This window comes from Brienomyrus brachyistius, chromosome 15 (assembly GCF_023856365.1).
Source record: "Brienomyrus brachyistius isolate T26 chromosome 15, BBRACH_0.4, whole genome shotgun sequence".
NCBI classification, from domain to species: Eukaryota; Metazoa; Chordata; class Actinopteri; order Osteoglossiformes; family Mormyridae; genus Brienomyrus; species Brienomyrus brachyistius.
In genome coordinates, this window is record NC_064547.1 from 10,144,694 (window position 1) to 10,171,342 (window position 26,649).

At 41.2% G+C, this 26,649-nt stretch overlaps 2 protein-coding genes across 2 annotated transcripts in view; one reads left to right on the forward strand and one right to left on the reverse strand.

Moving 5' to 3' along the window:
* The window catches only part of faf1 (Fas (TNFRSF6) associated factor 1), an 82,117-nt gene extending 64,321 nt beyond the window's left edge, over positions 1-17,796 (reverse strand). Inside the window, exons 1-2 of the mRNA XM_048975877.1 lie at positions 17,508-17,796; positions 12,880-12,948 (exon numbers count right to left, since the gene is read on the reverse strand). Coding sequence (XP_048831834.1) covers positions 12,880-12,948; positions 17,508-17,564 — 126 coding nt within the window. The 5' untranslated portion in view covers positions 17,565-17,796. The remainder of the gene's footprint in view (positions 1-12,879; positions 12,949-17,507) is intronic.
* Positions 17,797-19,423: 1,627 nt separating this feature from the next.
* cdkn2c (cyclin-dependent kinase inhibitor 2C (p18, inhibits CDK4)) lies at positions 19,424-25,116 on the forward strand. Its single transcript, XM_048976313.1, has 2 exons — positions 19,424-21,055; positions 23,684-25,116. Exons 1-2 carry the CDS (start codon positions 20,924-20,926, stop codon positions 24,017-24,019), a joined length of 468 nt encoding a protein of 155 aa, XP_048832270.1. The 5' UTR covers positions 19,424-20,923; the 3' UTR covers positions 24,020-25,116.
* The last annotated feature ends 1,533 nt before the right edge of the window (positions 25,117-26,649 follow it).

The following is a 26,649-nucleotide window of genomic DNA, read 5'->3' on the forward strand; positions in this document are numbered from 1 at the left end:
CGTGATGACACAACCGCTCACAAAAGAAACACGAGTTCCTCCACCGGACAAGCAGGCGGAATGACGACACGACCCCCGCAGACGGCCGCTCCGACGGATGGACGGGCTTCGCCCGGATGTCATTAATGCGTGGAATGTAGGGAGGCGGGCCACTCCCTCTCCATTTCATTAGCTCGACGGGAACGCTATGTGAAGGATTCCGAGGTGCCCCACGTGGGCACTGTCGGCCTGGATTGCCAGATGAAAGGGGCAATAAGCATCTGAGGAGGCTGCTGTGAAAACAAGCAACTACTGCACCCCAAGTGCCTACTTTAAGATGTGCCCAATAGACATTCTACAAAGAAACCGTTAAAGATGTAATCCGGGTGTCCAGTGAGTGTCCAGTGCCCAGACAGGCGGTTTTAGGACATGCCAAATTTTCCAGTACTTACCACAGAACCTGAGATGCCTGTGTGACCATTTAGTTAGAAAGACAGAATGATAGGTATTTTGCATTTTTCGCCAGTCTGTGTCAGACTTAGCAGGGCATATGGCTGCTATGTGCCCCAAAACCATGATCGTTAGATACATTGCCCCTAGAATCGACTGCTTCCATTCACACGTAACAGGCACAAGCATCCCAGCTTTGGCATGGGTCACCTGCAGAAGAACCCCGTTAGGTCCACTGACCTGAGCCAGAGAGGTACCCTGCGGCTGGGTTTTTGCCAGGATCAAGTTTCACGCAGTAGGTGATACAGATGGTAGACATGAAGTACCATCAGCTGTCACTAGAGGGAGAACTACACACGAGCCAGACGCCTGCTGCAGCTCTGTGGCCCTCAGCACGTAGCCTCACACTGCACCCATATGCAAGGCTGCAGCATGGACAAAAGTAGGTCAGAAGCACATTTAGATAGATTAATTTATATATATATATCTCTGAACGGAGATGAGGCGCATAACATTGCCCCTATCATTTATAGAATCTTAGTTATGTCAACTGTTATGGCTAATGCAACCTTCCTCTTTGCCTTTCAATCTCTCAGGAGTTTCTCAAAAGGCCCCCAAGCCTACGGGACCAGAAAAGCCTACACATCCTCCTCATAACACAGTCATACACAATGACTGAAAGATCAAACTGAAGTCTGGCAAGTGATGGGAGGGTAGAGGGCAGAAGCGACTTTCTAATGCCAGAGATGGCCATCCACTTATCCGACAGTGCTCCATGAATTGGAGGTTGACCTCAAGAGACCTTCAAAAACAATGGGAAACATTGAGTGGTGTGAAGTGCACTGCTATGATAATAGGCTATGATAATAGGCAACAGGCTCATAAAAGCAGGACTGAAGACTTATGAAGCGAGGAAGAAGCCCTTCATCAATGGGAAACAGGGAAAAGCCAGACTGGAGCTCACAAAAAAATGTGCATTTTACACAGGCTCATACCCACAAATCGAGAAGAGTGAAACTGAAAATGTTGCTGTGGTCTCAGTTTTTTCCACCGAAAACATTACATAAACAAAATTAGTAGCAGATATTTTTGAGCACTGCACTCAGGTTAGTAATTTAACTGCATGCATGCAGGCTCACCGCATGAGGAAACTTCATTTTCAGTCATCCTAACATCAAGCATCGCCATCTTGCAGCAACGGCTGCAGTGAGGTACCACACTGTCAGGTCTAACTGGAGCTGAACATGAGCCCTGTGGTGCAACTGAATGCAGGATCCATTCCTGCAGTGTGAAGTTCCCAAAATATCCAAAATACCAGATCAAAAAATGTGAATGTGTTAATCTAAATAAGTACACAAGCAAACAAGCACACTCATGACCCTGAGAAAGAAAAAGAACTCCTAGACATGCCCCCCAGCTGTACAACCCTAGAGCTGCCACAATTACCTGATCATTCAAAACTGGATAATATCAATTAAAAATTTGCCTTCTCGATTACTCAGCAATATGACGGAAGGAAAATGAAAAATAAAGGATAAAGGTCGAAATAAAAACGCGAAACCTTAAATCGTGTGAAAGAAAATTCAGACGAACTTTCAAGTTTGAGGGACTCGCCCAATAATCCGAGGTTGCCACAGCACATAAAATATGCCCCTTTCAGCCTCTTGGAGTAGATGATTCTGTCTTTGTCAATACTTTACTTTAGATCTTTATAGAGCTGGGTGGTATGATCAAAAATTTATATCACGGTATTTTTCAAAGTTATATCGGTTTCACGGTATACGACGGTATGACTGGGCGTTTACCACATTTTACAGGACATGTTTTTGTTTTACTTTTTTGCATTGTTCCCAAATTAACTATATTATTAGCCATTGCGCCGACCTGCTACCTTAATGAGAACATACGGCTAACATGGTTGTTGGCTAACTGCTTATAGATAAACGGCTAACGTTAAGGTGCGCTGGCCAAGTTAACATTTTTGATAAGTGTTTAATAGTTCAGTGTTGCTGGAATGCAAGCTTAACTAACATAGCAAAATTTCTCATAAAGACCAGGATGTCGGTCTTTAAGATGCTTCGCCAGGTTTGATGTGCTACTTGACTTCGTTGCCACAACTTTGTGCCACCGTTAGCATAGAGGCTTATCGACATCCTTAGTCTTTCCATGCTCGCCTGCAAAATACTTCCAAATGACACTTCTGCGGTTTTTTTTTTCTTCTAAAGGAGCTTGCGAAGTGCCTTCAACTGCAGCATATGCCATGTTCAGCCAAGTCGGTGTGTGTGTGTTAACCGGCGCGAATGCATTGAGAGGAGGGGAGGAGTTACGCGAGTGTGTGTGTCCATGCGCGCCTGCGCTGCAGTGGTGCTGTGTGGAGTGTGGTGAATGAGGCGAAAACCGCACGGTTGGTATCAATAATAGTGAAAGAGTATCTAATCAGATACTAATTTTATTATCGATTAGTATCTGAGAATCGATTTTTTGATAACCCCGGTGTCATTATTTTCTGCTCCAGCGTCAGCTATATTTTCCGTTTCTGATCTTTGGCAGTACATTTTAAGAGGTGCAGCAGTGAAAAATGGTCCCCCCCTTAAACAGTTTCCAGCTGCGCCACTTTCAGAATGTTTTGTAGGCTATTTAAACTGGTATCGTGGTATAAGAAAAATTCATATCATAATAATAATAAAAATGGTTACCATTTTCCAAACCGCTTATCCTACTGGGTCGCGGGGGGTCCGGAGCCTATCCCGGAAGCAATGGGCACGAGGCAGGGAACAACCCAGGATGGGGGGCCAGCCCATCGCAGGGCACACTCACACATGCACACCTACAGGCAATTTAGCAACTCCAATTAGCCTCAGCATGTTTTTGGACTGTGGGGGGAAACCGGAGTACCCGGAGGAAACCCCACGACGACATGGGGAGAACATGCAAACTCCACACGCACGTGACCCAGGCGGAGACTCGAACCCGGGTGCCCGAGGTGTGAGGCAACAGTGCTAACCACTGCACCACCATGCCGCCCCAATAAATATACATTGCAATATTAAATTCAATTTTTTGTGATAAATACCGCAACACAAAAAAATTCAGCCAAACAGAACTGTAGTCTGTCAAAATAGTCTGTCAAATAAGGAGGAGTTGCCAGAAGTTGTGCCAGACACAAACCAGCGCCGACAAGCTTGCTGCCAAGAAATATTGTCTATTTAGCAATATATATATACATACACTGTGTAAATATATATAAATGGTTAATCGTCAAGTTAAAATCAGTATTTAATTCAATTAAGATTGACAAATTGACAACCCTAGAACACAAAGCTAATTTGTTGCATTTTGATGCCAATACCGTAAGTTTCCCAGAAGGGCTTTTGCAGAATCTAGTGAGTAATTAAATGTTCCTTCATGTCTAGAGGTTCAGAAGATACGTTTAGTGTAGTGGTGGGAGATGACAAAATTTTCAGAGTTATGGCAAGAATCGCAATACAGCACAACAGTCATTTACTTTTACATTACATTTAGCAGAAGCTTCTGTCAAAATCAACATACATTTGATGCAAAATGGCACACTACAAACATACATGGCATTGAGGATACCACTAGGCATAAGTATGACTGGGCTGCACTTTTCATGAAGGCCCAGTTACAAAGTTAACACTATTGTTATAACGAAAGGAAAAAAAAGGACAAGCACCCATCGGACGATGCCTGCGTGTTCAGAAGAACTGGTTCCAAAAAAGGATCTACTTCAACTGTGTGGAAATGGTTTGGATTTGCGAAATCCCATGTGTACCAAGATATTGTAAATTTACGAACTTTGCAAAGATAGCGTTTATAACAGGTGGCAACATAACATGAAATGCACAATTATTGACCAAAGTAACAGATGTTCATTTTTGCTCAAGTTAACAATAATTAAGTTTATTATTATAATGCTACAAGCAGTGTTTCTTGTAAGGATAAATTTGCTGGTTAAGTGCTCTATTAACATTATTATATACAGCCATTTATTAGGTACACCTTGCTAACTGGGTTGGACCACCTTTTTCCTTCAGAACCGTCTTAATTCTTCATGGCAGAGAATTCAACAAGATGCTTGCAACATTCCACACATGCTTTGGTCCATGTTGACATGATAGCATCACGCAGTTGCTGCAGATTTGTCGGCTGCACTTTCATGATGCGAATCTCCCATTCCACCACATCCCACTGGTGCACTATTGAATTGAGATCTGGCGAATGGAGGGGCTATTTGAGGACAGTGAACCCATAGTCATGTTCAAGAAACCAGTCTGAGATGATATGAGCTTTGTGATATGACATGTGACCCTGCTGGATGTAGCCATTAGATGCTGGGTAGACTGTGGCATTTAAATGATGCTCAATTGGTAGTGAGGTGCTCAAAGCATGCCAAGTAGCTATCCACATCATTACACCATCACAAGCAGCATGGGAGTATATACAATGCAGGATCTGAAGCAATGAGTGAGCATCACAAGAGGTTCAATCAACATTATGGTCAGACAACAGGAACAAAAATGGCCTGTGACAGCAATAAAAGCAGAAGTAATTATGAGGCAGCATGGTACTTAGAACTTCAACCAAAGCAATGGCAAATGGCTAAGTTGTTAAGACAAGCTCTTGATCCAAAAGCACAGTGACCCCCCCGTCTATGAAAGTACTATTCAAGAAGGGACTTCTGCTGGCACAACAATCAAGATCCTTCCCACAACAAAAGCGGAGATCAAAAAGTAAGGTGGGAGAAGACAGCTGTCTTAACCCATGATTCAGAAAGATCTTCTAGAGTTTAGAGCTGAAATGGGGGAGCTCAGGGGCAAATCAGAGAGCAGCAAGATCAAAGACAAGTTCAAAGGGAGAAATGACGGTCAGCACTATGACGGGGGTAGACATGACAGAGTGTGACAGCTATACCCCATCTTCCGGAGAAGAAAATGTGAGTGCTACCAGCAGTCCTGTGTTATGCCAACAGTAAAGCATCCTGAGACCATTCATGTGTGGGGTTGCTTCTCAGCCAAGGCTCACTCACAATTTTACCTTGGAACACAGCCATGAATAAAGAATGGTACCAAAGCATCCTCCAAGAGCAACTTCTCCCAACCATTTAAGAACGGTTTGGTGACTAACAATGCCTTTACCAGCATGATGGAGAACTGTGCCATAAGGCAAAAGTGATAACTAAGAGGCTCGGGGAACAAGGAAACTCCTTAATCCCATTTGAGAACTTGTGGTCAATCCGCAAGAGGCGGGTGGATAAACAAAAACCCAGAAATTCTGACAAACTCCAAGCACTGTTAGGTATTGTCATGTCCGTTTACTTAGCCTTCTTCCCCTAATAAATCCCCGTGTTCCCCGACTTTCGCCTCCTTGCCTGCTTCCTGCCCGCTTGCCTGCCCGTCGCATAACCCACGAACCTGACAAAAGACAAGGGTCAAATTGCTGCAAAATACAATTATCTAAAGCAAGACAAACAATTCAAATCAGAAAAGGTAAGTAATGTCAAAACAGAGGAATTTAAAACTGAGGTCAAACAAAAAACGAATTTAAAAATATTTATACGACATTTTATGTATTCACTCACATCATACACCCAAAAACATGAAATATGAAAATTTGAAAAATCTCCCAAAAGAATTCTTACAAGAAATTTGTTAGGGAAAAAAAAAAAGCTCGTAGCTGTTTAGGAGGTGCAATAACACCATCATTTACAAACCAGGAATTTCTTCTTTGAAATCTGAAGGCATTACAGAAGGTGGGGCGAAAAAACTAATGAATAAAACTGTTATATAAGCACAATTATCCAATTTAGAGCAAAAGGGTGGCCACACCATAGTAGCATGGCTCTGAGAACAGGAAGGCGCGCCTTGGAGAGGTCTCGCTGGATAAGGTTTCATAGAACTGAAACTGGCCTCTTGAAGGGAGAGTGCCAGGAGCCGACTGACAGCACCCAAAAAAGGAATCATTTGTTTTCATTAAGTTCCCTCATCCTCCCACCCATTTCGGTGTGAGACAGGTAGCGCGGCGAGGCAGTGAGGGCCGGACGGCAGCCTCACATCCCGACACAGCACCCGTCTGTTACCGTGCGGCCAGCTGCGGCACAGAATTACAGCCAGTCATCACATTTGCAGGTGCACCTAACCACTAGAAAGAGGCCTGTGGGTGTGGGGCCCCTGGCAGTGCACCAGCCATGCATGCTTGTGTTTAGAGTGTCGCTTTGAAGGAAAGGGAAATGCTGCAGCAGACACTCAGACCCCTTTCGATCTCACCTCAAACCTTATCAGACATAACTGCTGTCATTTTTTAAATATGTATTCTCTGTGTAGACTGCAAAAATATCAGAACTTCACAACCTAATACAGCTATACTATATTGCTGGCCATTTTGGTTGCAGTTACTAACCGATATTCGGCCCAGATTGTTGCCTGTGCAGTGACTTGTGCTCCCTGGGATGGCTTCAGGCCCACCACAGCCCGGCACTAGATAAAGGGTTATGAAGCACTTACCTGAATTTGCCAGTATAAATACAAATTATTTATACTTGCAAATACCAAGTGCTTTAACCCCCAAAGACCAACGACACAAGTACATAACCTAAAAGGGCAGTGAGCCTTGCATTGATCTCATGACTAATTTCACACACTTGTGCGCCATTTAAATTATACAGTGAAAAATCTGCGCAAAACAGTTACTGTGCAAATTGCCCACATATCTATTTTTACAGCTAGATGAGAAATACCCAGACATATAAAAATAGACACAAACACACAAACTTTCCAAGTATTACAGCAAGAACAACCTACTGAAGGAATACATTCATCTGATTTAAAGTCTGTGGCAGAAAGGAGACAGATTCAAAGTAATACAGTGCTTAAATAAACAGACTGCACTACAGAAAAGCAGATTGAGGTGTTTTACCGCTGGTTGACTTTCAGCGTCTCTATTTCCCAGCTACATCTACTGGTGGGTGGGTGACACAGCAATGCCACATGGCTAAAACTGGCACCATGACATGGAACGTCAGGGTCAAGGCATACATATCAAATAGCGTCTTTGTTCAGACTCAAAAGTGGGATTCTTTTTTTTTAACCTCTAAATAGGGGTGCAACAGCACACATAAATTTCACAGTTCGATACAATCCTCGGTTTTTAGTTCATGATTCAGTGTAATTTCGGTACAGCAGGGAAAACGGAATTTGTTTTGAAATTAATTATTATTAAAACTGCAAACAATTAGGAACAGGCCAAAGACGCGCTGGCGTCTATTACCAAATATGGTCGTGTATTTGTAGCGATCAACACCCCTATAGCCACAGTTATTTTTTTGGCCTGGTCTGAATTTCCTGGCAAAAGCACCTTAGATGCCACAGGGAGACTAACTTGCAGAGGCGGTTTCTGCCGTGCTCACAAACACACGCTGATGATGTCATCTCAAATGACTTGGCATGTTGGACGTGTTTCCAACAGCGTATCAGAGTTTGGTATAACCAAGCACAGACAGCCTAGGTTCTTTGTTTCAGCTACTTCTCTCTCTCCAGTGTGGTTGGTTCCCGTTGATTATGACCGACTTAGGAGCATTAGCTATTTGACATGTTGAACATCTACTTGTAAATTGAAGTTGCACCAGTGTCAAACACTGAAGTTCAATTTCAAGCAGGACTTTATTGTCATTCCAGCCACTCACATGTATACAGAGGTATAAGACATTGTTTCCCCAGACCACGATGGAACAGGAGACAGATGGGGGAAGGGCTGCATGTGCTCAGTTATAGAGGTGAACATAGTGCACAATGCAATACACCGTATATTCATTAGGGCTGATTTCAAAAATCAAGTTCTCATCAATGTCAGGCAATTGATTAGAATATATCTGAATACCTGCGATACCCATAAAAAATAAAAAAAACGCAGCACAGAATCATTCCTTTCAGGATTTCATTAACAGCCTGTGCAACGTCACATTTGTACGGAGCCCAAGAGGTTCAGTTGGAAAGTATTCTTTGAAACAGTTTTGCGATCTCGCAATAGTTTTACATTGTCATGCAATACTTTTGCAATCCCTCGCAATAGTTTTGTGTTACTAATACTGACTGTGCTGTGTTCATTCATGTACAAAACGTACACTATATTGCCAAAAGTATTGGGACACCTGCCATTACATACACATGAAATTTAATGACATCCCATTCTTAATACATAGGCTTTAATATGGAGTTGGCCCACACTTCAACTCTTCTGGGAAGGCTCTCCACAAGGTTTAGGAGTGTGTTTGTGTGAATTTTAGACCATTCTTCCAAGGGAGCGTTTGTGAGGTCAGGCACTGATGTTGGACGAAAACACCTGGCTCACAGTCTCCGCTCTAATTCATCCCAAAGTTGTTCTATCAGGTTGAGGTCAGGGCCCTGTGCAGGCCAGTCAAGTTCCTCCACACCAGACTTGCTCATCCATGTCCTTATGGATCATGTTGGAACAGGAAGGGGCCATCTCCAAACTGTTCCCACATAGTTGGGAACGTGAAATTGTCCAAAATGGCTTTGAATGCTGCAGCATTAAGAGTTCCTTTCACTGAAACTAAGGAGCCAAGCCCAACCCCTGAAAAACAACCCCACACCATAATCCCTCCTCTATCAAACTTTACACTTGGCACAATGCAGTCAGGCAAGTACCGTTCTCCTGGCAACCGACAAAGCCAGACTCGTCCATCGGATTGCCAGACAGAGAAGCGTGATTCATCACTCCAGAGAACACATCTCCACTGCTCTAGAGTCCAGTGCCATGCTTTACACCACTGCATCCGATGCTTTGCAATGCACTTGGTGATGCAAGGCAGCTGCTCGGCCATGGAAACCCATTCCATGAAGTTCTCTACGCACTGTTCTTCAGTGATGAAGCTTGACGGTCTGTAGCTATTTACTCTGCAGACAATTGGCAACTTCTACACATTGTGCGCACCAGCTTGTACTGTCCCCCGCTCCGTGATTTTACGGCATCCTATCACAGTACCACTCTTGAATTCACTGAGCTCCTTAGAACAACCCATTCGTTCGCAAATGAATGTAGAAGCAGTCTGCGTGCCTAGGTGCTTGATTTTATACACCTGTAGCTATGGAAGAGATTGGAACACCTGAATTCAATGATTTGGAGGGGTCTCTCAATACCTTTAGCAATATAGTGAAGAACTAATTGACTAATAAGTATAAACCTAAACAATACAGACGTGTCCAGTGAAGTTTACTTTAAGCATTAAACTATGGGGGACAATGCACACCATGTAACTTTCATGTGTGTTTTTATACACATTTATTAAAAATTGTGCTCAATAATCACCATTAACATTAAGTTTATTGTGCTCAATAGCAGCTGGTGACTGTAGACAGCTGGGCTATTGAATGTGAAGTGCACATATAAACAGCAAAATATTAAGAATTCATATAAACCTTCTGTACATTATATACAGTGTATCGGTTATAAATAGAAACGTGGTATGTAAGTTACCTGTACATGATATAGTGTGATACAGTGCAGTATTGCACCAGCTAATGTAGCAGCAGATAAAAAGTGCAGACATGCCAATAAGGGAAAATTAAAGCACCTGGTGGTGTGAAGAGCTGGTGCTGTTCACTTGGATGAGGAGCTTCATGGGGGTTGCTTGTTTCATTGTGCGTACCAAACCAAAACCGGTGTACCGAACGGCGCATGATGGATACAAATAGCAATACAACCCCGTCTCTAGATGATGTTCATTCGTTTCTGTAAGTAATAAAAGCTATTACTAGGGATTGGTCCTAGCACAGAAGCTATCCATCCATTCACAGACCATAGCAGCCCAAAAAACCCAGATCTTAAATTAATCTATATGTTATGTTAACAGCTGTTTGTCTGTCAGATGCAATCAGCTCAAAGGCCAGCCCTCATTCCTTCAGGGTACATTTTGCTATTTTTAACCAAAGATCCCAAAGGAGACAATAAATTTACATATATCATCCAGAAAGAGTGAGCCAGTAGGAGGCAGTTGTTTTAATAAGTTTACATGTGTTTAAAGTGTGTGGGAGGGGTATTTTAAGGCTTAAACTATAAAAAAAAAAATCCATCCATCCATCCATCCATTTTCCAAACCGCTTATCCTACTGGGTCGCGGGGGGTCCGGAGCCTATCCCAGATGCAATGGGGGCGAGGCAGGAAACAACCCAGGATGGGGGGCCAGCCCATCGCAGGGCACACTCACACACCATTCACTCACACATGCACACCTACGGGCAATTTAGCAACTCCAATTAGCCTCAGCATGTTTTTGGACTGTGGGGGGAAACCGGAGTACCCGGAGGAAACCCCACAACGACATGGGGAGAACATGCAAACTCCACACACATGTAACATAGGCGGAGACTCAAAGTGTGAGGTGTGAGGCAACAGTGCTAACCACTGCACCACCATGCCGCCCCCTATGAAAAAAAAATGTTTATTTATATGGTCTTTCTATGTCGCGGATTTTTGCCTATCATTGATGGATCTGGAATGCATCTTCCGCGGTAGGCAGGGGATCACTGTACTACCATTTTTAGCTAAATGTTGCTCAGTTCTACATTTTGCTTGGCTATCAGAAACCCCTACTACCCAGCTGAACTTGAGGCCTTAAGCTTGTTCTGCTCTTGATGGGTCAGTGTGTCTTTAAACATTGTACCTGCTGCTGTCTCTTCAACGAGGAGGATACCAGGACATGAAGGAAACATACAGGCAAGATGAACCAGCCACAAAGGTAGAAGTGGCACCACCAAGAGATATTTCCATGGTTACAGGGGGCTCAGAGTGAAAGGTACAAGGCTGGGTTCCCCAGTTCCAGTCCAGGAGAGCCAGAATCCAACAGTCTGCATATTTTCATGTTAAAGCACACCTTCTAAGCAGTGAGAAAGGTCACCCCTTAAACAGCTTCCAGCTTCACCACTTTCCGAACGTCGTGTAGGCTACTTAAACCAGTATCGCGGTATAAGAAAAATTCATATCATAACAATAATAAAAAAACGGTTTTCGTTATGAACCGGTATACCGCCCAGCACTAGTAGTAGCCCATCTCTAATATGTCCCCTCTTGTTGAAGCTTCCTGGGTCCCAAAGTAGGTGCCACTGAAGACCAAGCAAACTGGGGGGTGTTCTACACCCAGTCAGGTCCTTGGTGGTGAGGCGATTAGCATAGTGAATACCTTGGAACACCTCAGAAGTTAAGGCTCAAATACTGCCAGAGCCTGCTTTACACCTAATATTCAGATGATGCTGCCATCACTGCTGGCCCCCGTGCTGAGGTGGGGGGGAAGCGCACATCCCGTGGCTGAACCTTCCCGACAGCTTCTGAGCTTACTTGATATCAGTCAAGGACCCTGCGCTTCAACTGACCACCAAACTGTCGTCATCCATTGTGATACAAGAACGAGCCAATCGGCAGCAGAACTGCCAAACCCCAGACTTTACATCCTAATCCTGGGTGGATTCAGTCCATCTTATGCACTGCTACCTGATTCTGTCCCTTCAAGCCCAAATAATACAGTATTTCCTTCATAAGCCGCCCATTTGTTGAACTCCTGGACTGCTACCAGGCCCACAACTACCTATTCTTCAGCCCCACTGCTGGCACTGGCCAGGTCTTTGTTCTCGGCAGCTTACAGGCCATGTGGGCATAAACCGGAGGGAGCAGAGTGACATGGAAGGAGGCTGAGCTGGCTTAACGTGATCAGCTGTGTTTCCGTGGAAACTGATCACACACCCTGGTCAACAAGTGCTTCGGCCAGTAGAACGTTTATCAGGCAGCTGTCCTCATTACGGTTTAAACAGGCCCAGCTGGGCGGATATGAGGAAGCAGGCAGTATGAAGTGTACCCTGGGTCAGGTGTCATCTACACAAGGGTTTGGGAACATCGTGTCAGGGTGGTTTTCCCTGACCTTTCCACTGTTTAATTTGTATTTCTTAAAAAGGGACCTCCAGTCCATTTAGCGCTTACGGCGCGGAATAATAAGGCCCCTGTGTTCCGTTAACCCCGCCGAGCCCGTGGTAGACCTCAAACCCACAAAACTGCACACACAACAACAAAGGCACACACTGTGATACGTTTAAGTATTAAATGAGCTGGAATTCAGAGTAGATTATCTCACCTAAAATAAAAATTTTGAAAGTGCATAGTTTGTCAGAAAAGCATGAATAATATATTAAACAGTAGTTGATATTAAATATGAGTAAGCCTATAAATGATACTTTTCTGTAAATAATGACCAGAAAACAATGATTCATTTGTGTGTGTGGTTGTTTCAAATAAGCCTAAAGTTCTCATACTATAAGTACTGATGTCTTCGTTTTCCAGAATGTGTCTCATCAAATATAAATGTTAAATTTTATTTCAATTGCGTTTCTTCTTCGGTCCTACAAATGTGGTTAAAAACTGAAAGCTTACCACTAAATCCCAGTTGTTCAGTTCCAGTAGAGCGATAGCTTCTGCTATGTTGTCAATACCAGTGCAAGCCTGAAAAACAAACAAAAAAATCCATTTAGATCCTCTTCAAGGCACGATTTGGTGCGTGGTGCAATAAGAAAGGGATATGCGGGTGCAGAGCTGACAGGAGAGCCACACAAGCCCAGCAGACCCAAGACGATGTCCATAAAACTCAATCCTCCCAGCACAAAGACCTAGGTCAGAAGTAGCTGCTGCAAGGAAAAGTTTGCAGAATCAAAGCCGACCAAACAGAATTGCTCAGAAAAAGAACAAAGTTATGAAATACACAAAGGGCTTACACCGATTCAATCCTGATAGATGAGCTTCTTCTGAAGTGTTTACCGATTGGCTGATTCAAAGGGATTATAGTACAAGTTAGAGATCCATTACACTCGTTCAAATCTAGCTTACATTTTACTGCTTACATTAAACACACATATACAAGATTAAATTATCATTCCATACCATTCTCTATAAAAAAAAAAACATTTAACAATTATGATGAATCTGCCAGCTTATTGGACCACATATAGATATTTCCGTCATGTGACTCTACTGATGTGAAGCAGCACATAGCAAGGTGGTTAAGGACACAGAACTATTAATCCATCTGTACAGCAGTTTATATAAATATATGAAATATATTAATATATTTCATATAAATATATTAATAATATATACATAAACATACATTAGGAAAATTAGTTTTACACTCAGGCTAAGGCCAAAGATACAAATGAATCTCTCCTTATTGACGGCAATTTAATAAACATAAGTAGACAACACTTATCCCGGGTTTTGCCTTTTCTGACAGTCCATCATCCAGAATAGCGCCTGTGTGTTTTCGCTTCAGGTGCTTGTGTGCAGCACTAGTGCCGTGTAATATGACATCGAAACTTTGCACAGTGTAAAACCACCTTTTTGTTTAGCGAACTATTCCCATAATTACACAGTGATATTAAAGGAAAACATGCGTTATAATGAATTGAGGCATTTTAAAAACCATAAAGGTAATTTCATAAAAATTTAAAATAAAAATGTAAAAAACGATGCGTCAATTTAAAATATTAGTATTTTCAGCGTTGACGTCATCGACTTCGTCATATAATCACAGCAGCCCTACTAAGCTTACACTCCCTGCAAACTGTCAGACATGCCCTCTGATTTGAGGGCAGCGGTTTGGATCTAACTAGGAAGGAAGTGACATAAATGCTATTGACAGCCAAAACTGATATTCTTGAGTGTTCACTGAAACCACGTTACACTGAAAATATAATCCCAAAAACATGCAGGACAATAGACTTCAATGATACTTCATCCATCCATCCATCCATCCATTTTCCAAACCGCTTATCCTACTGGGTCGTGGGGGGTCCGGAGCCTATCCCGGAAGCAATGGGCACGAGGCAGGGAACAACCCAGGATGGGGGACCAGTCCATCTCAGGGCACACTCACACACTGTTCACTCACACATGCACTCCTATGGGCAATTTAGCAAGTCCAATTAGCCTCAGCATGTTTTTGGACTGTGGGGGGAAAACCGGAGTACCTGGAGGACGACGACATGAGGAGAACATGCAAATTCCACGCACGTGTGACCCAGGCGGAGACTCGAACCCGGGTACCAGAGGTGTGAGGCAACAGTGCTAACCACTGCACCACCATGCCACCCCTCAATGATGAAAAAAAAATATCCAACCAACCCAATTTAGCATTTAAATATTACGAAAAGAGCCTATAACCCAAATTAATACTGCCGCCATTAGTTGACATAGTTGATGATGTCAACGCTGAAAATGGGTCGACACCAATGTTTTAAATCAACGCATTTTTTTTTTTTATAAAATTTCCTATATGATTTCTAAAACACTTCAATTCATTACAACAAATGTTTTCCTTCAATATCACCAGGTAATTAGGGGAGTAGTTCAAATTATCACAAAACAGAAAGATGGTTTTACACTATGCGAAGCGCAATGGTATACCACAGCAGAACTTGCGGCATGCTGAGCACCTGAAGAGGGATTAATGCTGAGCACCTGAGGCGGCGTAATTCTGGATGATGGACCACCAGAATAGGTTAAATCATGTTTATTAAATTACCATTAGTGCGGGGGGCATTTTAATATCTTTTGTACTTGTAGCTGCTAAAACACACTCATTATTAAAGCCATAAAGTTGTCTGCCTGCTACATTACAACGATCACTCAATAAGTGTGCATGAAAACATTTAGGCTAGAACCTAGGATTATTCTACGTTGATTGACAGTGTGTATTCATGCACGTTGGACCAGTGTCATTATCGTAAACCAAAACTGAAACGAAAATGGACACTAAATAAAAAAATAATTTGTGAACTGAAATAAAAATTAAAATTATATTTACATTAAAAAAACCATGATGGACAAAAAGTACCACCACACCACCTTGTTTAACCACAATATCCCCTCTGCTGATCTGTTCTTTCCAAATTTATACAAATTACTATCTTTTGGGCATCACAATACACCTCTCATTAATATTTTTAGGCATACTACTAATCTGCTTATCAGATTGTGGGCTGAAAATAATGTTCATATGGTGCTGAAAAGCCGGCATACATTATCCAACAGTTTGTTGTCAAAATTAACTTAAACTAAAATGGTCAAGTTAATTATCTGTAGGAAAATTAATCATTTTGATTAATCAACCAAGTGGCAAAATAGTTGACAGATTAATATATATAAATATTGTCAGTAGCGGCAGCCCTGACACAAATCATATAATACTTACACATAAGTGCAATAAAATGGGGATTTAAATTGAATGATGAGATTGATATGCCACAATAAAAGAGTATTGCAGTAGAAGGTCCTGAGAACAGGCAGAAATCAGGGGCTGAAGCCTTATCGCCTACCCAGTCGCAATAATCCCTCATTGAAATCCTCTCCCTCTGCCCTGGAAAAAGTGGATGTCTCATAAAGGTGATCTGGTTCAGCTACGAGCACGAAGACCTACACCCGGGTCCCTGTCCATAGCACTGCTCTGCCCCCACCCAGACCACAGGTACCAGTGAAACAAATAAAAACTTCTTCTTCTCCTACAAACCAAGTTTGCTGGTTGTGATATTTAAGAACATGCTATAATATTTGTTTTTCGTAATTATATACCAGTTCTTTAACAGACAGTAAGACTTGTGCCTGCCAAGTAGGGAACCGACTGTGAAGAGCAGCGGAAGGCCAGTGTAAGGACTGCATCCAAAGCCCGAGTATCCCTTCTCCATTAAGAACAAACTCACAACATGGTACCTCTAGGGAGCCACCTTTGGAATAATACAGCCCTGTCCAGTTCTGACGAATGCAGAGAAATTCCCCAAGAGCACAACTGAGAATAGTACTGTGTCTCAACTTCTACTAAGGAAATGGAAGAATTATGATATGAGATTTTTTTAAAACAATCTGTAGGAACAGGAAACCCAGGAAGTTTCACACACTGAACAGTAAGTGCAAACATTCAATAAAAATCAATCAGACTGGGAAGCAAATTAAAATGGAAAATGGACAGAAGGAGATAAATCTAGTGGCTAAATACATATACATGACACTGACAAACAAATTTCATTAAATCACCCTTAGACAAAAGAGTGGGAGAATCCATTTTGATCCATCATTGCCTTATATATAAAATAACAACCATCATTAAAAATTGAACTACTACACACACACCCTGGGGTAGGGCTAGGAATAATATTAGTAGCACACTTTTCAGAACAGCATACTACAGATTAACGTGAAAGTTTCAGGACAAGTGTCATTAACAATAGGAAAGTTGCGGGGGCGCTCATGGGTTTTGCTCGGTATGAGCTATGAGTGCAAAAATGAAAACAAATCATATATGGACAGGTCACACCAGTGGTGATCGACCACTGTCCCGACATAAAACATCCATAAAAAAGCCTACTTCTTACAGTCCCGACCCCACCACCCCTGGTAAAACGCGCCAATGACCTGTAGCAGATTAATCCTGAAAACTCATCTGACACCTGGAAAAATCACCATAAGACCTCAGCCATAAAAGTACGCTTACACACCTGTCTGTCTTTGACGCAAGCTGCTCGAAAACATCTAACAAACAGCAAATATGGTTACACTGGCATGGCACTTTATGCACTTGAATGCAGTAATTTTTTAAACTGCACCAAAGTTTGCCATCTCTAAACCGGACCTGCGTTGTCAGACCACATACCCCAACTTACGTCACCCTGATTTAATGACTGTAGTTAGTTAACAGACCAACTGCACAAAAGGCAGGGGGTCGGTGATAACTAATCCAATCCACAAAGACATATGCTTATTTTTCTTTCTTTATGTGTTTCTACAGAAACGTGTTCACTGTTAAGCCCTGACACCAAGCTGAGAGCTGCCGTCCTTTCATTAAATCTATCCTCGAAAATAAACATACACCCACTTTCCAATTAGCACACTCGTGGTTTAAATAGCCACTTCTTTGACCAGGACAGGAGGTACCGTAGTTAGTCAAGCAGCTACACTGCCTCAGTGACCGAGTTTCACATTTGAACATATGAACCTGCAAAAGGGGAAAAACCCACCTGAAAGTCGGCCAGGATCATTTCTCTGTTCATGTCGCTACCGCTACCGGAGGCCATCGCAATGACTGGCTTAACGTTTGCTCTATTGCTCTCTCTCTCTCCTTCTCTTTCCGAAGCAGAGGGGGGACTCGGATTTCATATACAAATGTCGTCGGAATTTCACAGGGAGAAGGGGGATTAAAAAGACACCTGCCGGGAAACGCCACACTTAGTGCAGTGCTGTGCGGCTCCGTATCTTTTGTGAGTACAAGTGTTCCGTGAACGTCACTTTTTTATCCGCGTCCCTCACGACGTCGTCGTCGCTTTACGGCAAACTGCGTCGCACAATAAAGACGTAGCCTCCGATACTGTTAAAGGCGCAGGCCACTCCGAACCAAGAAGGTCTAGCTGCAGCTCCTCATCCGAGCATTCACTGGGCAGCGCTGCTTCACACATCCCCCTGTCATCCGTCATTACGTGGTAAAATGTGTAGTGGAAAATGAATATAAAAACTCAAACAATATTTGTTAAACGCCATAACTAAAAACTAGAATAACTGGAAAAGTAGGCCAGCATAGGTGGCACTTAATAATTAACATGATTCGCAAAGATCCAGTGAGTACATTTTTAGGATTCATTAATCATTGCATGTAGTTTTGGTTCAAGATTATACCAGAGTGGCTTAATAAAAGCAACGGTTAATATCTCGATTCTTTGCTAAACATTAAATAATGCAGAGAAGCATCTGTTGGACAAACCTGTTATTAAACATGAGGAATTTATTATGATTCTGTTTTTTTTAGAAACTTGTTCTGTGACAACTGGATTACGTCAGTCGACAGAAAGCAATTTGTAGAAGGGGTACTATTATTTAAATTATATATTGAATAAAACCTCGTATTTTCTATCATGCTTGTAGTAGCAGACTACTGTGCAATACCAAAAATCACGCATCATTCATTCATTAATTTTCTGAACCGGGGTCGTGGGGCGTCCGGAGCCTATGGGCGCGAGGTAGGGAACAACCCAGGATGGGGCACCAACCCATCACAGGATGCACTCTCTCTCCCTCTCTCTCTCTCACACACACACACACCTATGGGCAATTTGGTAACTCCAATTAGCCTCGGCATGTTTTTGTACTGTGAGGGGGAAGCAGGAGCACCCGGAGGAAACCACACGACGACATGGGAAAAACATCTAAACTCCAAATGCATAGAACCCAGGTCCCAGAGGTATGAGGCGACAGCTCTAACCACTGCATTACCGTGCCACTCCAGCCAAAAATCAATCGGACCTAATACGAAAATCTTTCATAACAAGTCGCGTTGCTGATAGATTTTGTATGATTAAACGCGTGATCTATGTGTCCCTTTTGCACAATAACGTAGTAATAAAATACGCCCATACGGTTAAATACTCCATTCCAGCATAAAATTTAGTGCGCGCCCCTATAAAATGTGCCTGTGTGAATAACAAAAGTCTGCAAACCGCCGTCACGGACGCATGCGATGCACAAACACGTGTCATGTGTATAAGAAGGCAAGCGAGAGATGTCCTTCGCTGCTTTATTTCACCTATCGCTAAAAAGTTCCATCCCGCAATCAGTTCATATATGTGGCCTATCTGAGTTTTCTCAAGTGTGCTTTTTGTAAGCAAAACTTCGACCGGTTCAAGTACCAATAAAAGCACTGTTTTGTGGTCATTTGATGATACATTCTTATTCTTCAAGCGTGACACGGGGTGGGCGGTGCCGAAACTCAACATCACCGGAGAGCTCGCCCTGTGACAGCTGCAGGCGAGGTACCTCAGTTCGACCTCGGTGATTTTTAGTCCCGCCTATCGTCGTCTGTTATGTGACGACTAGAGGTCCCTTGTTTCAAAACGGAGTGATGTCAGTGAAAAAAGCAAGTCTCTTTTTAAAAAAATATCCAATGTCCAATCAGATCACTGAAAATGGAAAGTGGCCTCGCCATCGCGGAGGAATTGCATGGCGCGCAGATAATCAAACCAGCGTAGTGGATCATATATTTTAAGCACTCTACATCTGTATATTATTATTTTTTTTTATTATAATGTCTCATGATTTCTCTGCAGGTCACAGCAAGCCTCCTCCCAAAACAGCAGGAGCCAGTCATAAGAGGCGTAATCGTCATTCATAAATCTGGCCACTAAAAAGCGCCTTTGAACAGGAATGGAAATTGTAAATTATGAAAGTCTGCGGATAGATACAATGTTTCACCGGCCGCGCTTTTCTGTCCGGAGTCCCGTCCGCCCGCTTTTAACCGAAATAAACAAGCGCTCAATATTTAATGAGCCAAGCGAGTAGGACGAATTCTCAGCAACTCCCCTGTTTCTACAGTTGAAAAATGGGCGGGAAGCTTGCATAAAACTTTTGAAACCTCATCCCTTAAAATGTCATTGGATACAGCCACTCGTTAAACAAAATCAGACTATCTTCCTTTTTTTTAATACACCGAATTGCCATAAACCCCTGCAGCCCCGCAGTATGAAATTCCAGACGCGATCAAGGGGAATCATCTCCGAAAGGACAACCATGTCGTTACCTCACTGAGCTGATTATTTTTAAATCGGGGTTTTTGGACGTGGTAGCTGGGTCGCTATGCACCTGTGTACCGGGCGATTTTTCTCAGACGGTGACCCGCGGAGAACCTCGCAGGACGCATTCGTGGACTTGAACGCTGTAAAATATGTACTATTTATTGGCACTACAATCGGGAATGCGTCGGATATTTTTTCCGCCAATACTGCATTTCTTTGCTTTTCTCCAAGCAATCAACATATGAATACTGACTTCCGGATACGTTTTACCTTGCCGAAGCATTGAATGATCAAAAATACAACGGCGTTTTTTTTTAGCCATGCCGTACGTTTTCTTTGAACTTGTGCGTGGATGTTTTATTCTCACGTTTTTATACCTCCACATGCTGGATTGTTTAAACAAGCGGGTTGCATTGAGTGTTCCTTTCATAACTGAAAGATTTCAGCCTTCCGAGGATGTTGACTGATGCAAGGACAGAGCAGTTTTCATGTAAGCTCCGCTGCTGATTTTATTATTATTTTTTTGTACATCTTGCAGCCCGGCCCCAGATGAGGGGTATATCAGGACCCGGATCGATGCAATCTCTCAACCTTAGGTGATCGCACATGCATCCAACGCTGGGAAAAGCGTAACATCCCTCTTTTCTGAAGTGATGCGGATTGTATAGTGGGATGGTTTTAAAGCGGAAGGCGGATCATGGCACGGTTCCAGTTTCTTTTTGCTAAGTAGTGTATTTACCAGTCTTATGGTATGCGCCGTCATCATATACGTCTAAGCATAAGAAAACAAGCGAGTACACACTTAAATTAAGCTGCAGCGCTTTTTTCCACCACCTTGAAAATTGCTCTGCCACCATCGTTTGTTTTTATGAAGAATGGCTGATTTGACTGAAGCAAACAAGCTGACCAGTGCATCTGCAAGGGGAGACTTGTCAGAAGTTGAAACATTATTACAAAGCGGGGCAGATGTCAATAAGGCGAACCGTTTCGGCAGGACGGCGTTACAGGTTGGTATCGCGTTTTTCGGACCACCACTTGCACATTTGTATGGTTTTGAAATATGACTTGCTGAGGTTTGCCCAGGGGATTATCTGTTAACTGCTGGTGTACCGTTAAAACAAGATGTCTTAATGACGTACTGAAATATTCTCGGTTTTCGGCCGAATTGTGAGATGTTAATACACATCATAGTAAACTTTCTACTCGTTAATTTAAAGTGATACAAGTAAAAAGGACGATAATACTGAACTAGGATAATTTTCGTTGTAGTTAGCGTTTATTTTCTTCCTTTCTTGCTTAACTCGTGAGACTTCTCATTTATTACGCTCATGCATGTGGAGGAAATAAAAGATTCTCTACTAAATGAAATCAGCAGTAGACATTTGCCTATATTCCACATGTTCATTTACCTGATTTTACCGCGAAAATAACGTTATAGAATAACTTTGCTTTCAGGCAAGTGCTTTTAAGAAATCCATAACGCACATCGCAAATTGCTGTTTTATTTCAGTAAATGTGGCGCCATGTAGACAAATTAGTATCACCCAGTGATCAAAAAACACCTGCAAAACCAGCATTTAAGTCGTAGTTTTATTTTCAAACAGTCCATAACAAATTTTATATATTTACCTTGCATAAACCACAGATTCTGCACTCGTTACTGTCAGATTAGGGGCATCTCTAAATTAAATTTCACTCTGAACTCGCTTTTATGTAATGATATTGCAATAAGAAGACAAATTAGCTCCTAATTAGTACATAAAATGGTGAACGGCAGCCCAATCACAGAATAGGTTTTATAAATAATAAATAGGTTTTTTCAAAGCACAAATGACAGTAACACTTATATAGGTTTGTCATATAGAAACTTAAATGGAGCAAATTTTCAGTCAGGACTATCAGAATCACAGTTCAAATCAGTCTATCATATTGCAACATACTGTAGGAGATCTCATATGCTATTTTGTTGCACTTATTAAAAAGGCCAATGCAATATTTTAAAATGGTTTATTAAAAAATAAACAAGGTGCTTGCTAGGCAGATGAGATTGGGAAAACTGGAAAAAAAACCTTCTTGAGGGCCTCCTTATAACAATACATTTCTATTAAAAAATATAGAATATTAATAGTATATGTTTACATGTGTTGTAATATATGTTTAAAATGCGTTGGCTCCATATGATTATTTTTTATTATTAGGCCTGTTAGATAAGGTTCAGTGTTTCTCTCTCTGTGTACCTTACACACTTACCGAGCGTGGGGGTGTATAAAATGGGATGTGTACTTTGAAATATACAGGTACTGAACAGTGAAAAAATTTATTTTCTGCTTTAATAAGAAATATATATATATACGCCATATATAGGCAGGGCTGCTTGACATATTGCAGGTGAACAGTTACAGAGCAAAAAAAGCAACATTATGTTGGTGTACATTTTTGTAAGTGTGTTTATGAATGTGACGGGACACTGTTTAAACAAAGCAATACAAGGGAGACATCGCATGAGCAAATATTGCATTTGTACAAGTTTTTGCAGGGTTGGCTGGTGTTTTTAGCAACTGAGTAATTGCAAGATGCAAACAACATTTCAGAGGAAATATTATCACGGCTCAGCAGTGTTTTCACTAGAGAAAAACAAGATGCGTGTTTTGCTCAAATGTGTCATAATTGTAAAATTATTGGAAAACTACATTGAAAGTAAATGGTTTGTTTTACAATAAATTTCTCAGAGGAATCTGTGAGTGATTTGAAAAAATGAGCATAGTAGTGCAGATTAGTTTAATTGTTATTGAAACTGCTTAACAGTAGGTTACCGGTTTGTTGCACACTGGTCATTTTTTAATGTGTGTGTGTATGATGCATTATGCTGTGTGTTTAGGATTTAGTATATACATGCATGCACACACACATCGGGCTCAGAATTACTGACATTTACCGTGCAAAGAGCCCACCTTCAGTCTATCTTATTGATATTCATTTTCATATTATATTTCATTATGAAATTATATTCACATTTCATATTCACTTATCTTCAGCCTAAGATGTAAGACGGTGCAGGAAGCTACTGAGAGAAATTCTAGGGAAGTGTATTTAAAAATTAAGGAAGGTGTTTTTTATTTTAATATTTATGTCACTGCTTTATATTTTATGCTTAAGAAAACTAGATGTTGCACAATTCAGATGGGGGGGGGGGCAAGACAATTCTTACAAGGAACACAACTCGGAATATCTGAACATCTGAAATGCATTAGAACAACGTGCAAAGGGTTAACAAAAATCATTTTAAAAAGTGTAAAGCATCAGTCAAAATACACCACGTTCAGTTGGTCTTAAACTGTGTATTCAGCTAAAAAAAATTTCCACAATTGACACTGCCTTTCTTTCAGTGTTCAAAATGTGTAATTTTGATAAAAGATTATATAAATCAAATGCAAAACTAAAGTAATATATTTAGTAAACATTCTAAATATAGTATTAATTTGATTTTTGTATTAAAGGTACAACATAAGAAATTTCTAACATTTAAGCTTTCGTAGTTTTAAGGGGGAAATTATTTTTCTTATTATATAGACTACTAAGTGCCAATTAAGTGTATTATCTCCCAAACAGTAATTATCTGATTTCTTTGGCTGCAGGTAATGAAACTCGGTGTCCCCGGTCTTGCTGAGATGTTACTTGAAGCGAAGGCAGATCCGAATAAGCGCGACCCGGTGAAAGACCTGACGATCGCTCACGACGCCGCCCGGGATGGCTACCTGGACACGCTACGGGTTTTAGTGAAGTACGGCGCGGACGTCAACGCGGTGGACAGTGACGGCAACCTACCGCTGCACCTGGCCGCTCAGGCCGGCTGCCTGGATGTGGTTGAGTTTCTGAAGCAGTGCACGGCGGACCAAGGGAGTACGGCGGATGACCTGGTGCCGACGCACAGCAAAGAGTGCATCCAAGGGCGTATGCAATCTCAGAATTAAAGCGTTTTTCTTTTTTAAAGATGATGTTAGGCGGGTCAAATTATGGAAAAGAAATCTGCCCTCTCTTGAAATTGTATGAACACACCTAACCACAAAACAAAAATAATTTTATTTGTATAACATCGAATTTTAAAGTGAGCCCCATATATATATATATATATATATATATATATATATATATATATATATATATATATATATATATATATATATATATATATACACACACACATACATACACACACACACGCACGCACGCACGCAAACATACACATCACACATGTCACATACGATGTACAGGATAGTCATAAACGGTCAAATCGTTATCACTGTGACATTAAGGTATCCCACAGCACCATTACGGTAAAATGAAGGTACGTCATAGTTGTATTGTTTTCCAGGGTGTTTTTTTTTTCTTTTTTTTTTTTTACATATTTCACACCAATCGTGTATCTCAAGCTTAGTAAATAACACTTATAAAATGTCTGACAGGCTACCCAGCTTTTGATTTCAAATTCACTTTACCTGCCCTTCCTTTGCATTGTTATGCGTCATATGCGTATTTAAATATGTTCATTTCGTTTTTATTGTACAATTTCATCCGTGCTATGGTACGGCTCTTCTTGCAGATGAAGAGATGTGGCCTTATACGTTTTGTTTTGTGTATTTATTTGCACTTTTGTTGTAAATAATAAGTATTTCGTCAATACTGAACTGTGAAAGCATAGAAATTATTAACATTTTAATGTGACTTGTAAATGTGACCAAAGACATTGCTATTTAATGTGTACATTGTGTGATTCTTTCAAAACTCGCAAAATTTTAAAGCAAAAGACTCATTAAGAAACTATTTCTTCATCATGTTGAGTAAACTTATATTCGGTTGTCACTGTCATTTCTAAATGTAGGCTATACCCACAAAACTGAAACCATATTGTGTTTTTGTTTTAAAAGAAGGAATACGTGTTATTCTATTTCATAATTTAATATTGTAAATTAACATTTCATTTTAAGATATACTCATCTCTGTACACTGCAGAGAATTTGTGAGTGAATTTCTTTAAACATGAGCGGCCTGTAATAAACAATAGACAAAGTGTTGCTTAACATTTTTTAACTACACTGCTGACGGAGTAGCATTAGCCGACAAACACAATACCGTTTTATTTTTATTGCCTGCTGCACAGTCGAAAGCAGCACAGGCACACTTGCTGATCGTGCAGTGTCACGGAGACGCAAAAATGAACTGTGCATAATATCAAACTTTCGGGCGTCTCGCATGCTGTTTGATGGGTACATGGTCTGACATTAGTCACTCTTAGTCACATCTAGACGCGATCGTCATCTCTACGGTCGCGATCTGCGTGTAATCGAAGAAATTACAGCGAACAGGGCACCAGAGATTGTTTAAATGCATATTTATATGAACACCTATTACCCCATCCAAGGTAAACGCTCAATTTCGCTTTCAAAACTTTGTACGGCTTTTGACGTCCTGCAGCGTTTCGATAGTTGGTTTACCAGATTCATTGTCATCTCAATTTCAGAATCTTGGATTAGGCATTTTAGCCTATGACGAATTGCTGCCTGTTTTGTTTATCAGTGTCTATATAATAGTAATTTATTTCTGATGTTTTGAACACCCCGAGCTTTACATTTCAGTATTTGCATCTGAAATTATAATTAATATGTTAATTAAGAAGTGAATGAAGCAAGCTAAACCTAGAAGCTCAAATCCCATATCGCTGCTCAAACCAAACCGTTAGGTCGCTTTTCCTTTGGCACCTTTCAAATTTTGGCGCTTTGTAATACTGCAGAAGTTATGAGCAGAAATATAAGGTGTCCGTAACTTATTTGCGCCGCAGGCTGGTAAACCGTGTTCGGCTTTTTACGAACTTGAAATATTATTAACGATCAGATTTTAATACATCAGACACATCCGACCTCTTCCTGGTTACTTCGAGCATGGCGAATACAATCTCGATAATATAAAGAAGCTTGCGATTCTTAAAAGAGAAGATCTGGGAACAAAAATTATTTGACAGAAGTCTAATCGTGTATCTAGCAGGTTTAATTATCTTTACATTTAAATCGATTGTGCGTAATTTAAACCCGGAAAGTATTGTTACATGATGAAGTGACCTTCATATCGTTAACTTGGATTAATCACCATGGCTTCAAAATGAAATAAGCTGAAAATCAAGAACGATGGAACACAGGAAATCTAGAAATATGCATGCAGCGGCCATTATCGGCAATATTCTCCCAAAAGCCAGAACAGTTTAACAAGTGCGTGTGCGTTAGCGTGTTTACTATATAGACGTGACTTGCACTTAGGACTCAAGTATGAAATATCGGTGGGCATGCAGGCCGGTGTTTTTCGCACTTAGTTGAAGATAGACTAATGTCGTTGTTAATCAATAAATGACTGTCAAGAATCCGATTGTTGATAATGCAGATAATGCAAGTATACCCCGATAAAACGATCGACTTCTACTTAATGAAAAATATCTACATACTCGGGCTTCTGTTAGTATTAAATGAAATAAACAAAACACATGAAACTAGGACTAGAAACGGTAAGAATATGCTAGTTATTGGCGAAAAAAAGTTATAGACAAATAGTAAAG

Excerpts from the sequence above, each read along its gene's own strand:
- cdkn2c (XM_048976313.1), top strand. The coding sequence starts at position 20,924 with ATGGCTGATTTGACTGAAGCAAACAAGCTGACCAGTGCATCTGCAAGG. Across the intron at positions 21,056-23,683 it reads TCGGCAGGACGGCGTTACAG|GTAATGAAACTCGGTGTCCC; the intron begins GTTGGTATCGCG and ends CTTTGGCTGCAG.